Raw genomic sequence first — 16,395 nt, forward strand, 5'->3', positions numbered from 1 at the left:
ACGGCCGACTTGTTGAAAAAAAAAAAAAAAAAAAAAATATATATATATTATATATGTATATATATATATATATATATATATATATATATATTATATATGTGTGTGTGTGTGTTAAAGAAAAAAAAAATTATCTATAGATATACAATATATATATATATATATATATATATATATATATATTTTTTTTTTTTTTTTTCAACAAGTCGGCCGTCTCCCACCGAGGCAGGGTGACCCAAAAAAGAAAGAAAATCCCCAAAAAAGAAAATACTTTCATCATCATTCAACACACACACACACACACACACACACACACACACACACACACACACACACACACACACACACACACACACACACACACACACACGGAACTAAACAAACTTTCTTCTGATCTGTATGAATGATTAGAAGACAAAAGAAAATGAAAAACTGAAAAACACCAAGATAACTAAAGATTGTAAATTACCAAAAGAAAATACAAGCAAAAGGGCAACAAGAAAACCAATCCGACAAAATATTAAAACACTCAGAAATATGCATTACCACATTAAAGGGCAACAAATGATACAAAGATCAATATTTTTAGTACATACACTGTATGATAAGGGATATTGTTGCAAAACTTCATAACCTTTTCTTTTAATATATCATAATTACTGTTTTAACTAGCTATACAAATGCAAGCGAGGATAACTAACAACAGGGTCTTTTTTTTTACAAGCCCAGACACTTACTTTAATAAAAGGAAAAAGAAAGTGCAGTCAATCTGCTCAAACTACTTAGGTTTCTATGCTAAAAACTATACTGTATAAGAATAACCATTAAAAAAAAAAAAAAAAGTTATATTTTCAACATACTAGTGGGAGGTCCAAATGTTGGTTAAATATTTATGCTATTTAGATTTCGAAATACAAAATATAAAAAAATATCCTGTATGAAATATTTTTCTAGACATGTGCATAGCTAAAGCTAGATAGTGAAGCTGTACATGAATCCGTATACTGTATTGATGGGGGAGCACTAAACCCATAGGAGTCATATAGCACTGGGGGAATAGAAGGCATTCAGGCTCGATTCAAGGTATTGGAGCACAGGTTCAATTCCTTAGATAAAGAGCTCACCAGCAGCAAGGAACCTCCCTTGAGGGACATGAATCTGTATCTACTATGTTATATAAAAAAAACCCCACCTAACTGAAGACTTGAGGTGTTGCATGAAAGAAAAGAATATGCATCACCAGGGCCACAATCTGGGTTACTGGACGAATTAATTCCTTAATGTTTCATCTGTGGGAATGTGTAGATATTATCTTTTGCACATGCAAGTTAAATGGTGACTTAATAAAAGGAAAACTTTTGGGAGATTATGAGTAAAACTTACACTGTCTAAATCTGCCATCAATATTCTATCTTAAGTTACAGTGCCATAATTCTAGGTACAATAAGTCTCCTAATGTTATATAAACAAGTTCAGTTTCAGTGGAGTGAGATTATGTACTTTTCATTTAAGTCTTATTATCAGATTATCAAAATTTTGTACTTGAAATTTGTCAGACTGCACAGTCACCACCCTCACTCGTGTTAAAATACATACCTCTATAGCTTTCGTAGAGCCAGAGATACGAATCATAATAAATAGCCAAACTTTAACTTTGTTTTTCTCTGTGTACTTTGAAACTAGTTCTTATTCTTTTCTGCAGCACACTGCCTCATTTATCCAACCCACCTAGTCCAATCTCATTCTTTATACAATTAGTACCTATTTGTGGTTACATCAATGGGATATACACATGACATCCAATCTATTGTCTACAATGTTATAATTTTCAATTACATTACATTGCAGCATCTCTTGGAACCAATTCCAGCAACATTTGTGAAAAAATACGTTCTACAATGAGGTTCTGTGAGCCAACAGATTATAAGGCACACCTCATTTGCAACAATATTCATCTGTTTAGACCTCACCAAGATTCCTAAATGTACTTTGTACTCCTTCACCTCCAATCACCAAGTGATGCTCACCTGGGATGTCAGGAAATATTTCTTTAGTAATAGAGTGGTCGGGAAGTAGAATGACCACAACAAATAAGTGGAGGAGGCTTCATATATAGTTTTGAGATGAGGTACAATGGGGCCCAGGAGGCTAGGAGAGTAAATCTGGCAAACAGCAAGTCGAGAGATAGGGCCAGGAGCTAAGACAACCACATATAGGTGAGAACATATATATATAAATGAGTATTTGTCATAATCGACATCATCTGAGGCTCCCACAATGCTCAAAAAACCAATTGTCACCCTTCTTTCAAGAATACTTCAGTAACCTGCACTTTGATAAGTCCAGAGCTCTCAGACTACCTCTGAGATTTGTGGCACTGCATTTTGCTCTTAAAGATTTTCTTTGGAAAACTTTTATTTGTTTTTCCTGGCACACAGGGATTGTGTGATATCAGAACTGAATGGCAAACTCACTCACTTCCTTGTGGGGATTCGTTTGTTTACCAAGTAAAGTCACTCTTTTAAGGGATCTGCTGTGTTGACATGTGCTTATCAAAATCTGCAGATTTTGTCCATTAAACTGGAGTCCTTAAAATCAGGGTTTTTCTTAAACTTTATATTTAACACATAACTCAAGAACTAAAATTAATCAATAAACCATACAAGACCATCGCGTTAGCCACTGGACCAGCTAACGCGGCAGTCTGGAGTTTTGAGACTCTCTGATCGCGGGTTCTATCCCTGCCCGTGGTATGGTTTGTTTATAATCGTGTCATTACGATTTTGTGAGTCATATTAATTAATACCTACATTTGTTACTTGAGATGTTCATGAATTAGGAATTTGTTTTTTCTCCCTGTATGTTGTAAATATAACCAACAATATATGAAAAAAATTCATTCTATACAAATTATATTTTATAAAAAAGCAACATATACAAAATTTGTTCATTGGTATGTATCAATTTTTTAGTACCAAGAAGTTTGTCCATGCCAAGCAAAGTGCACAAACCAAAATAGTGTGAGGGATCACTACCTTACAGCGGTGGATTTTATCTCCTTATAGCTAACAAGCACAGGTTCTCTGACACTTTGGGGTTCCTCAGCAAGGCCCTTAAAGCGCAACTTTTGACCCTTTCTGAGAAAAGAAAAACCGAGGGATGGTTTGCTTGACGACCAACACCAATCACAAAAGCTGGAGCAATCTTCAGTGTTACACATATTGTACCCTGGATTTAACACAAATATTAAAATATGTATTGTGAAAATGCCATATTCCCATTTTAAAATGTAAAAATTATTTCAATGAAATGCAGTTAAATTTGTAAATTTAGGAAAAGTACTGTAGACTGGGATAATGACGCTACTGGGATGCACGCACACTGACCTCAAGCAAGTTACTATAAGTGTGCTCAACATGGATGTGCTGTCATGTTTACTGAAATCTAACAAAAAAATAATTGAGAATATAGCATAATGCCAAGCTTTACATGATCAGGCAGTACAATGCATTTATTTGCTAAGTATTTATAAGTATCATATATTTACATTTGTCTTGTATTCGTTATTTACAAATTTAAAAAATCTGTATAGGAATGTCAATGCATGAAGCTTTCTTGGAAAAGAAACATTGTAACCCCCTCAGATGATTTGAAGTTGAAATAATACTACATTTTCAAGAATGAAAAAATTTTTTGGTACGTGGTTCAATGAACCACTTGCATATCACAATGTATCAGTTTTACCTCCCTACCGCTTTTACCTTAAGTCATGCCTTCGGTCTTTTATTCTATGAATGGATCCCCATTTTTCTATACTACCTTGAATTCTATTTGCAACATCAGAGCTGTTGAAGCTGTCATAGTAGCTCATCAAACTATATGAGGAGAGTTTTTTCATTCTTCAAGATGTAGTAAGCAGTCTATGTATTACTCTCATGAATATCCTCAGAAATTCTACCACCAATGTGCAATCCTTAATAGTAGTAGTAATCACTCATTCATCTTTAATAATCTCTGTGTTAAGTTACCTTACTGTTGTGTGTGCTGGTGTTACACACATACTATCTCAGTGGCTGAGACATTTGCATCATGTTGGGTGAAAGCTGTACTTAGTATTAGTTACATATCTTCAATAATGGTTTCCCCAAAGCAGGTTTGCTGTCAATGCCAAGGAGCCAAACAACCCACTGGTGTTGTAAGTATGAACTTTAATTACTGGGTATGAACCTTAATTACTCTATGTATATTGTAAAGATGAATTTCCTTATTCAATATAACAGTAGCATAGGCAGTGATACCAGGGAAAGAGTTATGAATAGTCCCATCTGTTAAGAGTTCTTTGGTCATTATTTGGATAGTGAAATACAGTCCTTCAAAGTCCTGAGTATATGAGGCCCAGTTGAATGCTTAATTACTATCTTTATATTGTCCTTGAGGAGGAAACTAAATTTAGGCCTAGAATTTTCTGCTTGGAACTTTTTTGTTCTCTGTAATGCATGTAGTTTACTTACTCTTATACCAGAAGCTATGGACAAGCAGAAACACCATCTTTTATGTAGTGGGTTGTTGGGAAAATGGTAGAGTGAAGTTAATGTTGATGCCTGAGCCATGCATATGAACCTTGGCATCTATGGAAAACTGTTTAAATGCATAAGGTTAATTCACTAAGGCTCAAGGCTCAAGGCTCAATGAAGGAGCTAACTTTCCTATGGCTTGACATTGTTTGTGACAGGAAAAGGCCTTTAAATGTATGAAGCTTCCTTTGGTGACCCACCATCAATCACTGCAGCAATGCAAATACAGGTATACTCTTCTTGACCTCAAGTTCATATACTGCATTCCTCACTAAGACCACATCACTCATGGTTTTCTCTTACTACAAGGCCTATATACTAAGAATATTTTATGTTCATTACCTTCCTATACCCATGAGGAACAATGAGTGTAATAGAGACTATTGCCTACTGCTAAATGACTGTACAGTTGCATTTACTTTTAGTGTTTAATTCATACTGAACAACAGGTAACAAAATTTCAGAATTTGGTAATGTCAAGCCAGTCCAGTGATGGTAGAGAAAATGGGAATCCATTTAGAGAATGGAAGGTTGGAGGAGGAATGATGTGGTGGAAAGCAGAGGAGACATCTGAAAATTGTGGTTTTGGAGGTAAAACTGGTAGGTTTGCACAAGTGGATGAAATTCTTGAGCATGTGTGAAATAAATTTGGATATATTAGTTTAGTTATATCTTTGAATTTCCATTACTATTGACCTAAATAAATTTTTTTCTCCCTCAGACAAGTATGTAAGCTTCACCTCATGCTGTGTCACCATTATTATTATGGTTGTATCCATAACTATACTTCGAAGCCCAAGAGAACTGCATCACACCAATGCAGCAGAAACACACTTCAAGCAAAGAAACTTTAATTTACACAAACTTTCATCCATTAGGGTTTTTATTAAGCAAAACATTCTTTAAATAAAATAGTCTTTGATACAAGTGTCTTTCTACTACTGTATGCTGGCTGACAGCCATTACTGCACATGCATCACACTGTAAGCATCTCTTTAGAAGAAGTGTTCCATTACACCACATCATAATTCTCTCTGCACAAAAAAAAAAAAAAAATTGAATCACACCATAACTATCTCTACAAAAAAAAAAATCAAAGCATAACTATACTGCTAGAGAGAGTTGCATCACATGATAATTTTGCCTCTGAATAGAGAGGGAGAGTTGCATCACATTATAACTTTGCCTCTGGATAGAGAGAGTTGCATCACACCTTAACTACACCATTGACCCAAAAAAAAAAAAAAATGTATTACACCATAACTGCACCTTAAGTGAATATACTTCTAGAGAGAGTGTTGCATCACCCCTGAATTATTCTGGAGTCTCGGTTGTTGGTGGTTGTAAACACAACAAGCACAGTTCCCAAAGCAGTTTTTAGTGATTACATTCTGCCTGTAGTGTTTAATAACTATGGCTCAATTCTTCAAGATTAACTCTGTAGTCATGCATTTGCTGTCAAGTCTTTCAACTGTTTTTTGAAAAAAAAAAAAAAATCTTTAGTTAAAATGAAATGAATTTCAATAACTTTATTACTGGTGAATTCTATTTAAGCTATTTATGTTTAAACACTTATCTCTTAATGGTATGTACATGTATTTGCTCAGACTAGGTCAAAATGAACCTCCAAATCTTGCAAAAAAATTATGAATAAACCCTAAACCTGTAGTAGTCATACAGAACCTGAGAATAGGAGGGTATATATAATACTTTGGATCAAGAGCCCTTCACTAACATCAAAGTACACCATTTGAAGGGAAATACTGATAAGGATATCAAAGTTTCATTAGTATCCTACCCTTTTTCAGGGAGGAATGACCAGCTGTCATATCTGTGCACCTCTGGCAAGACAGTGATAGTGTGAATGATGGTGAAAGTGTTTCTTTTTCAAGTCACCCTGCCTCAGTGGGTGATGGCCAGCATATTAGAAAAAAAGTAATCTGATTTAATCATTAAACTCAAAAGGGTCAACCAGTTCACAAGTCGGATCGAAACGTTGTCGTAAGTTTCTCTCTCCTATGTGCAGGATATCTGTGTATTTGTCTATGTAATTTTTTGGTGCAGGTTACTGCTACACATTCAAGTTTTAGTCTAACATATGAAAGGGTTTTTTAATATTTAACCCTTAAACTGTCCAAACGTAGATCTACGTTTTTTTAACATTTGAAAGTAGTACGTAAAAAAATGTAGATCGTCTCTTTTTTTTTTTTTTTTTTTTACATTTGAAAACGTGTAAAAAAAACTTTTATCTACATTTTTTTTTGTTATATTTGAAAATATGTAAAAAAAAAACGTAGATCTACTTTTGGAGCACTACAGATTTCAACGTCGATCTGTTTGGACAGTTTAAGGGTTAACAGTCCTCTATATATCGAGGGCCTACTTAAGTTATCCGGTGAAGAACAGTCATCCCTACAAAATTGCAGATTTCTATATTCATGGATTTTGATTATTTAGTTTATTTTACTGAAAAGCAACCAGTAAACAGATTAAATTTTCTAAAACTTTTCTGGCTCAATAACTTTCTCACACCCAAATCTCTCTATACTGGTTGTTATTCCTAATGAATGTCAATATTAACTAGACAAGAAGGATTCTGTATATCAAAGAGAGATGATCTCTGACACACAAAATCATTCACAGAAAGATTATAATAATCACAACTAAGCACTAAACCTGGAAGGGTCATTCACAGAAAGAGCCTTTGTTATGTATAGTAGCTCCTGGATTGTTCAATAGGCTGTCAGTGTTTGTTAAGGGTCAGGAATCTATTCATGCTTTAAAGCTTCAGCTGGAAGCACACTTCTTTCCTAGAGCCAATGATCCTGATGATCATACTGTCACTCTTTAATATAAGCCTTAGTATTTCATCTTCATTGTTGTTGTGGCATTTATGTCTTTGTGTGTGAGCTCTTGTGAACTTCTCAAAAGAACGAAATCCCAAATTGTAGTTATTAATGAAATTTGGTAAGAGTTAACAAGCACAAGGCAAGTTAATTTTGACTACTTTTAATTAGTGTCTTTAAAAGTCAATAAATAAAAGTATTATGCAAGCAGTTTGGATGGTTAAATCAATTTAAACAACCAGAATTGTCTTCTGCATTGGTCAGGTCTACAAGAAAGAACAATCAGCTGTGTGCACTTACAGCACAGTCAGAGGAAGCAAGAATGCAAGTACTGTACCAACTTACAGTTACATGGTGTGTGACCCAGAATGGACTTATCTCAAGTAACCAGGCAAAGCCTGTTTTAAAATTAAGAAAAGCAAGGAGCTGGGAAAATCCACCCCCCCCCCCCCCCAAAAAAAAAAAAAAAAAAAAAAAACTGGACTGCAGATGAACTTTTGTATCATATTCTCAGATAAATTTCCTTTAGTGCATTTCAGCAACCAGAGACAGCTGCACCTGCAGAAGGAAAGGACAGCATTTCAACCTGGAGTGCATTCTTCTTATGAAGAAACATTCTAAGGAAAGAAATATATATGGGTGCTTCTCCTGCAGATTCTTCATGTTTTTGACTAAAGGTAGAGATGAAATAGGAATGGTATGCTGTACATGCAGATTGTTGAAAACCACTTGCTTCTACCATAATGATGGAGCTACTTGTCATCAAAGTAATGAAACTGATGGATTGGACTATTGTATCATTTTTTTTTATTATTATTTTTTTATTAGCACACTGGCCGATTCCCACCAAGGCAGGGTGGCCCGAAAAAGAAAAACTTTCACCATCATTCACTCCATCACTGTCTTGCCAGAAGGGTGCTTTACACTACAGTTTTTAAACTGCAACATTAACACCCCTCCTTCAGAGTGCAGGCACTGTACTTCCCATCTCCAGGACTCAAGTCCGGCCTGCCGGTTTCCCTGAACCCCTTCATAAATGTTACTTTGCTCACACTCCAACAGCACATCAAGTATTAAAAACCATTTGTCTCAATTCACTCCTATCAAACACGCTCACGCATGCCTGCTGGAAGTCCAAGCCCCTCGCACACAAAACCTCCTTTACCCCCTCCCTCCATCCTTTCCTAGGCCGACCCCTACCCCGCCTTCCTTCCACTACAGACTGATACACTTTTGAAGTCATTCTGTTTCGCTCCATTCTCTCTACATGTCTGAACCACCTCAACAACCCTTCCTCAGCCCTCTGGACAACAGTTTTGGTAATCCCGCACCTCCTCCTAACTTCCAAACTACGAATTCTCTGCATTATATTCACACCACACATTGCCCTCAGACATGACATCTCCACTGCCTCCAGTCTTCTCCTCACTGCAACATTCATCACCCATGCTTCACACCCATATAAGAGCGTTGGTAAAACTATACTCTCATACATTCCCCTCTTTGCCTCCAAGGACAAAGTTCTTTGTCTCCACAGACTCCTAAGTGCACCACTCACCCTTTTCCCCTCATCAATTCTATGATTCACCTCATCTTTCATAGACCCATCCGCTGACACGTCAACTCCCAAATATCTGAATACATTCACCTCCTCCATACTCTCTCCCTCCAATCTGATATCCAATCTTTCATCACCTAATCTTTTTGTTATCCTCATAACCTTACTCATTCCTGTATTCACCTTTAATATTCTTCTTTTGCACACCCTACCAAATTCATCCACCAATCTCTGCAACTTCTCTTCAGAATCTCCCAAGAGCACAGTGTCATCAGCAAAGAGCAACTGTGACAACTCCCACTTTGTGTGTGATTCTTTATCTTTTAACTCCACGCCTCTTGCCAAGACCCTCGCATTTACTTCTCTTACAACCCCATCTATAAATATATTAAACAACCACGGTGACATCACACATCCTTGTCTAAGGCCTACTTTTACTGGGAAATAATTTCCCTCTTTCCTACATACTCTAACTTGAGCCTCACTATCCTATTACGAGGATATTGTATCATTACTATAATAATTAAGGGAAAGCACTGAGTTGAGTAAAGTCACATAGCAAGAGGACATAGGAAGTACTGTAATCAGGTGTGGTCCAAGGTAGGAATGAGTAGCTCCAATTCCTTGGATAAAAAATCCTTCACTAGCAGCAAGGTACCCTTCTTGAATGAACAAGAACGAAATAAATAAAGGCTCTGGCAGGGTTTATAGGGAAGCCCAACCATTGTAGGAACCTGATGTAATTAATGCCAAACCAGATTTTTAGTGTTCAGAAACACTGGTTGTCAAGGCAAGTGATGTAATGCAGAATGACAAATGACAAAGAAGGAAGAGGCTACACAATTTTCAGTCTGTTATTATTGTTAAACCTGTAGAAATTTTATATACAGTATTAACTTTTATCAATGTTAGATGATGTTTGTTTTCATGGTATGATGCAACTCTCTAGATTCACAAGGCCTACGTCAGTTTTTGCCTGCAAACTTTTCTATAAAATGTGCATCGTGGAAAATTGTTCTAAAGACCCATGTACAGTCGACCCTTACAGAATGAATGTTCACAAAACAAAATATTCAATAAAAAAGCCAGGAATTCCCTGATGTTTTTTTTTCTACTTAAAACATTGCTTTTTGTTATATGATCACTGAGTGCATTTGGTACATTTCTAATTTTTGGGTAAATGGTTAAAAATAAGTCAAGGAATTTACTTTTTTTCAAATTTGAGCAGTGTTAATTGTATAGAAATAATGACTGAATGATTTTTTTTTTTTTTACAAAACACATTTGTTTTTCGTATAACTGGTGCATATGTGGCATGTTCATAATCTTCAGTGAGAAAATCAACATATGAGGATTTTTTTTTCCAATTTAAGAAATGTCATATGTGTAATATGAGAGACTGAATTTTGGAATTGTTACAAATTTTCTTTACTATTTTTTTTTTTTATATGACTGGTGCATATTTAGCATGTTCCTGTTTTTGTATAAAAATATGTCAGGAAATACAGATTTTTTAATACCATTACAATCCTTACCCTTCTATGTAATTTGTACATAGAAGGGTAAGGGGGTAGAATATACACTACACTTTTAAATTAAACACTTAATGTTATATGCCAGCCTCTTCTCAAGATGACTTACACCTCTAGAGAGCACAGTCTCAAATTTCATTATTAATAAAACAAATTAGATATGGATCATATTGTCCCGATCTTCATCTCTTGGTTAAAAATAGTGTGTACATGAAAAAATGATTTTCTAATGTAACATTCACTGAGTGAACTATGATATTTCTCTAGGAACTACTTGGGTAATTGATCAGAGGTCGACTGTACAAAAATGTCTAGCAACTCAGAAAGCATTAACGGCAAGACAAATTTCAGTGCCTGCAAGACACAGGTTATATTAGCACACTATATTTCATGGATCAATATTTACAACTCACATTAAAAAGTTATCTTTATATCAAGGGTAGTTCATATTGAACTTCTTGTCATACTCTGACTAGACACTCATTCTTGCTACCTTCATTAAAATTTTTTTCAAACTTCTATACATCCTTCCATGCTTTTCTTCAAAATAAGCATCTATTTATTCAATTCCAATCCTATTCTTTCCAGCTCTCTATCAAATTCCATCTTTTTTTTTTTTTTATCAAAACGTTTATATGAAATTTAATCTAAACTAACTAAAACTGTACAATTTATTTTCCAAGATTAACAAATTTGCACCACTTACTTTGACTATACGTAAAAAAATTTCACTGGTGACCAGTGTTCATATATCTAAATCTGACAAAAAACAAAAGTAAATGACGAGCATCAGTGCATTTCTCTCTCTCATGAGGATGAGAAGCACTCACTTGCAAGGAATGAAGAAAAAAATAAATATAAAAGAAATTCAATAAAAAAAGCTACTGAAAAACAACAACTGTATGAACAATAAAGTTATTAAAAAAAAGTTCATCTTAAATATTAAATACAATACTCAGCATCATATGAAACTATCAATAATAGTAACTTAGCCATTTCAAACAATACTTGATAGCTGCTCATCACTTGTAACAACTAAGGTTTCAATTTCTACTCAGTAAAAACTATTTCCTATCAGCCCTTTGCATTTATATGTCACATTTTCTCTCAGTCCTTCACCATACTTGCTTATCATCTAATTATTTCTACTCTAATCCAAGTTTTCAATTCACTCAGTACACCACTATAATCAATCACTAGATGAACACACCACACACTATCTTTCCTTAGTTTAAGATGTTAATTTCTTAAACCACACATTAACTTCACAAAAATGTTCATTCAGTTCAAAAAGTGTAGGAAGACAAATACGAATACAGCCTTTGATACAACACTGAAAAAGCATAAGCCAGGTATACAAAGGTGTAGGAGTTAGAGAGACAAATAATAGTTATGTTACTCTATAATTACTATTACATGGTTAATTTAGAACTTTCAAAAAAAAAGAAAAAAAATTAAACTGGTGCAGTCTTCATTCAAATTAATTATTATTCATAAGTCAGGACAATCAGGCTTAGAAGTAGGCGCTGAACACTCCATACAAAGTACCTGGATATATTAACAAATAAACACATTTAGCAATATTAAAAATACATTTTTCCCAGGGAGTTAAAATAATTTTAAGAGTATCTTGAATAGTTTCATTAGTAAATAAATTCTCAACATAAACTGAAAAGAGATATATCGTAAGTTCCAGGATTTGTAAATAAATTGGTAGAAATGATGCTAACACAGTGACATACTAGTATATTTAACTTCAAAATATACAAAAGAATCGTGTAAAAATGTATAAACATTGGAGGGGGGGGGGGTTGTCTGCAACTCTTGCTCTACAAGCAAGTAACTAAAGCAATAATGAAAAAAATCTTTATTTGTTATTACTTCACTTGTATGAGCATTACGACAATTCAAAACTAACAAACAATTCAGTAAAGAAACTTTAGATGTTGTTTTGGTCAGTCCTAAACCAAACTTGTCTAAAATTTCCTTTCCAAATTTTGGATTAGTTCTGAAAAGTTTCAGCCACAGTATTCTGATTTTTATTCATCATGACAACAAAATTGATCTATTATGTCTGATATACTATAGTAGATTCTGGAACCATTCTCTACATATTTCAACAATGTTCCAGCCACAGTATTCTGATTTTTATTCATGACAATAAAAGTGATCTATTATGTCTGATATACTAGATTCTGGAACCATTCTCTATTTATCATACAACACTTAACATTATGTATTAAGGAAAATAAGATTTTGTACAACAATTAACAGCACAACAAATACTTGCTATCTTTGAATATACATGAAATACAGTAGGGCCCTGCTTTATGGCGTTTCGCCTTATGGTGTTCCGCTAATACTGTGATTTCAAATTATGACCAAAATTTGCTATACGGTGCGCCCCACCCAGTTTGTTTACATTCTCCTTGAGCACACATGATACGTCTGGAAATTTTCCAAAATTTCAAGTGTTTTAAAGTTAGTGCATATTTTATATATACTCTGGCAATTATATTTATGTATACCTGTACCTAAATATACTTACACACTGTGCTGGCATGCAGGTACACATTAAAATCACTAAGTCTCTCGGCTCGACACCACATAATAATCTCTTCGGCAAATTAAATGTCATATATTACATTAGACATTTCCATTAATCCATTTATGATATTTCTTCAAAATTATATAACAAACATGATACGTAACATATAAACACGATACATACACCCACAGTATAAAAACTGACAAATATGAGATTTGTTTACCAAGCGATTGGTAGGTGTCAGAAGAATAGCGTTTTCTCTTGTCAAACACCAGTTACTTAACTGAAGAAAAATATTCCTTTCGTATGCCTTCTATCTATAGCTATTCATGACCCTTGTGGGTTTAGTGCTTCTTTTTTATGATTATAATAATAACAACTTATAATAATACTAAATTGTAATAATTTATAATAATAATTTGTAATAATGATAATCACTGAGTAAGTAAATTTATTCAGGAACGTATACACAAATACAGTTACATAGAGTATCATCAATAGCAGTATATGTGTAGGGGGCCTAGGACAACCCAAAAAAGTCAGTATGTGAGGCGCATTAAATGTTGTATAAAACGTTAATATAGACATTTTGCTTAGTCCATCTATGATAATTTTTTCAAAATTATATAATAAACATGCTACGTAACATATAAACATGAGAAATATACCCACAGTAGAATAAACTAACATAAATGATATTTTTTCTAGTCGGCTTGTGGAGTGAACTAAAACCATACGTGTCTAGCTGGTTTGTTTACATAACTCGCACTGTCCTCTCTCATGTACTCATTCTCATTCTCACTCTCTCTCATTTCATTCTCTCTCTCTCTCTCTCATTCTCATTCTCTCTCTCTCTCTCTCTCATTCTCATTTTCTCTCTCTCATTCTCTCATTTTCTCTCTCTCTCTCTCTCTCATTTATTCATTTAATCTCATTTACTCACCTCTCACCCTACATTAAGACTACAAATATTTTAAGGTAAGTAATGAGTGTACTGTATATGCATTTTACTGCTCTAGGGCCCTTTTAAATGCCTAGTATTTAATGTGTGGGTGGGGTGGCCAGATGGGGTTACGATACCTAAAACACTATTCGATACCTACCTATCTTACTACTCACCCTGCACCCTATATTAAGACTACAAATATTTTAAGGTAAGTAATGAGTGTACACTATATGAATTTTATCACTCTAGGTCTCTTTAAATGTCGAAGTATATTACGTGTAGGTGGAGTGGGGTAGCCTGGATGGCTACCAGTCCTACCACACCTAACTTCTTACAATAAACACTACTCACTTCTCATCCTACATTAAGTCTACAAATATTTTGAGGTAAGTAATGAGTGTGCTGTGTGTGTATTTTACTTTTAATTGTTTTTTTAATCCTTGTTCTCTTGCTAACTTAATATATCAACCATACCCCCGGCCGGGATTGAACCCGCGGTCATAGAGTCTCAAAACTCCAGCCCGTCAGTAACTTAATATATGTTAGAGTAAACTTATTATCTGACATTTATAAGTGGAAACAAACGGCATTCTGCTTGCTGGCGATGTCTGCTTTCCGGCAGTAGCCTTGAACCTAACCTGCAATATAAGTGGGGCCCTACTGTACTGTCAATAGTATGCTGTATCTATTAAATAATATAAGGCAATTCTGAGTTTTCAGTAAAGAATTTTGTTATTTAAGTATGGTATAGTACAGATAAAACCTCTTAACCTTGTCAACAAACAGTATGTTTAGTTACAGTAAACTCTGTAAAAGCATTTTAAAAAAATTAGAAACTATCACTCTCAAGGCATACATCAAAATTCTAATTTTTTTTTTTAAGAAGAGTTTAAAATATTTATCTATCATATATCTTTTTTTTTTTTTTGCCTACCACTGCATTTTACAGGTTTCTAGTAATTCGTTATTAAGGGTAAATCTCTTTTCAAGCAATTAAGTAACAAACATGTAATACTTGGGTATCCATTGAGAATTTTGCCTACACAGCAAGCAATATCAATCTAATATAGAAACATATGGATGAGACTCGTACACTGGAGCCAGAAGAGAGGTACAACAGCTGAACCATCATCATAGGAGAGGTCCACTACTGGAAGTAGGTCAGACCCATTAGGTGAGCCACAGATTTAGCAATGGAGTTGCAGTAGTAGTGCATCTCTCCTCTTCTGTGACTCCACTGCTATATCTGTGTCCCACCTAATGTGGTTGACCTGCTACTAGTGGGCCCTGTCCATATGTGATGTCTGCAACTGATGCATTTTTCCTGTGGCTCTAGTATACAAGTCTGCTTCCTCATGAATCTGCCTTAGTTTGATAAAGCCTGCTACACTGGCAAAACATCTCTAAACAGATACCCAGTAGTTGCTCATGTGTCTTATTCATGAACTTGTCAGTATTATACCAGTGATCAAAAGAATGTTTACTAAATCACTTAAATGTTGCTAAAACTTGCTTTATTGAAATGTTTAAGAAAGAAATAAAAGAAAGAAAACATATAAGCATATTCTGAGTGAAATCCAATGGGTTGGTTTTCAATTTGAGTTTTGGGTCAAATCAGAAAACAAGGGCCACATATCTAGAAGAAGTAAGCTGGCATCAATATGAAATCAGGACTAGTGGTGGAGAGAGAGGAGAGAGGAATACATGCATTCACAGGTTCATAATGCATACTTTAACTCAAAGACAGGCTAGTTGCTTGGTGTTAAGAGTGAGGGGTACAAGAGAGAGGCAGGTAAATTATGGTTAAATATTTTCCCCATTTTTTTTTTTTTAAGACCAAATCAAACCATACCACGGGCGGGGATAGAACCTGCGATCAGAGAGTCTCAAAACTCCAGACTGTCGCGCGAGTCATGTTAAGACGAAATCCATTTCATTTTTGGTAAACAGACTATGCTCACAATTTTTGGGTAAAAATAAATCAAGAAATGGATTTTTCAGTTCCTGACACTGTTAATTGTTGAGAGATCATTAACCCTTTCGGGGTTTTTGACGTACAGTGGACCCCCGCTTAACGATCACCTCCAAATGCGACCAATTATGTAAGTGTATTTATGTAAGTGCGTTTGTACGTGTATGTTTGGGGGTCTGAAATGGACTAATCTACTTCACAATATTCCTTATGGGAAAAAATTCGGTCAGTACTGGCACCTGAACATACTACTGGAATGAAAAAAGTTTGTTAACCGGGGGTCCACTGTACTAGTACGGCTTACGCGAAAGGGTTTTTGACGTACTAGTACGGCTTACGCGAAAGGGTTTTTGACGTACTAGTACGGCTTACGCGAAAGGGTTTTTGACGTACTAGTACGGCTTACGCGAAAGGGTTTTTGA

The 16,395-nt window shown here is 34.9% G+C and overlaps 1 protein-coding gene across 36 annotated transcripts in view; it reads right to left on the bottom strand.

Annotated features, from left to right (window-relative positions):
* LOC128701616 (phosphatidylinositol 4-phosphate 5-kinase type-1 alpha) overlaps positions 1 to 16,395 on the bottom strand; it is a 573,763-nt gene that overhangs the window by 206,385 nt on the left and 350,983 nt on the right. For 26 of the 36 annotated variants that reach the window (XR_011394183.1, XR_011394184.1, XR_011394182.1 and 23 more), the window contains one exon: positions 3,033 to 3,134. The exons of 8 other annotated variants lie outside the window; for them this stretch is intronic. Coding sequence is in view for 24 of the 28 variants with exons in the window: in XM_070101702.1 (XP_069957803.1) it covers positions 3,033 to 3,134 (102 nt within the window). In the remaining 4 variants the exon portion in view is untranslated. Of the gene's footprint in view, positions 1 to 3,032; positions 3,135 to 11,904; positions 12,056 to 12,092; positions 14,640 to 16,395 lie in introns of those variants that run through there. 2 more of the 36 variants (XM_070101710.1, XM_070101709.1) reach the window with 2 other exon arrangements.

The sequence above is a fragment of the Cherax quadricarinatus genome, chromosome 78 (assembly GCF_038502225.1).
Source record: "Cherax quadricarinatus isolate ZL_2023a chromosome 78, ASM3850222v1, whole genome shotgun sequence".
Classification (NCBI taxonomy): domain Eukaryota; kingdom Metazoa; phylum Arthropoda; class Malacostraca; order Decapoda; family Parastacidae; genus Cherax; species Cherax quadricarinatus.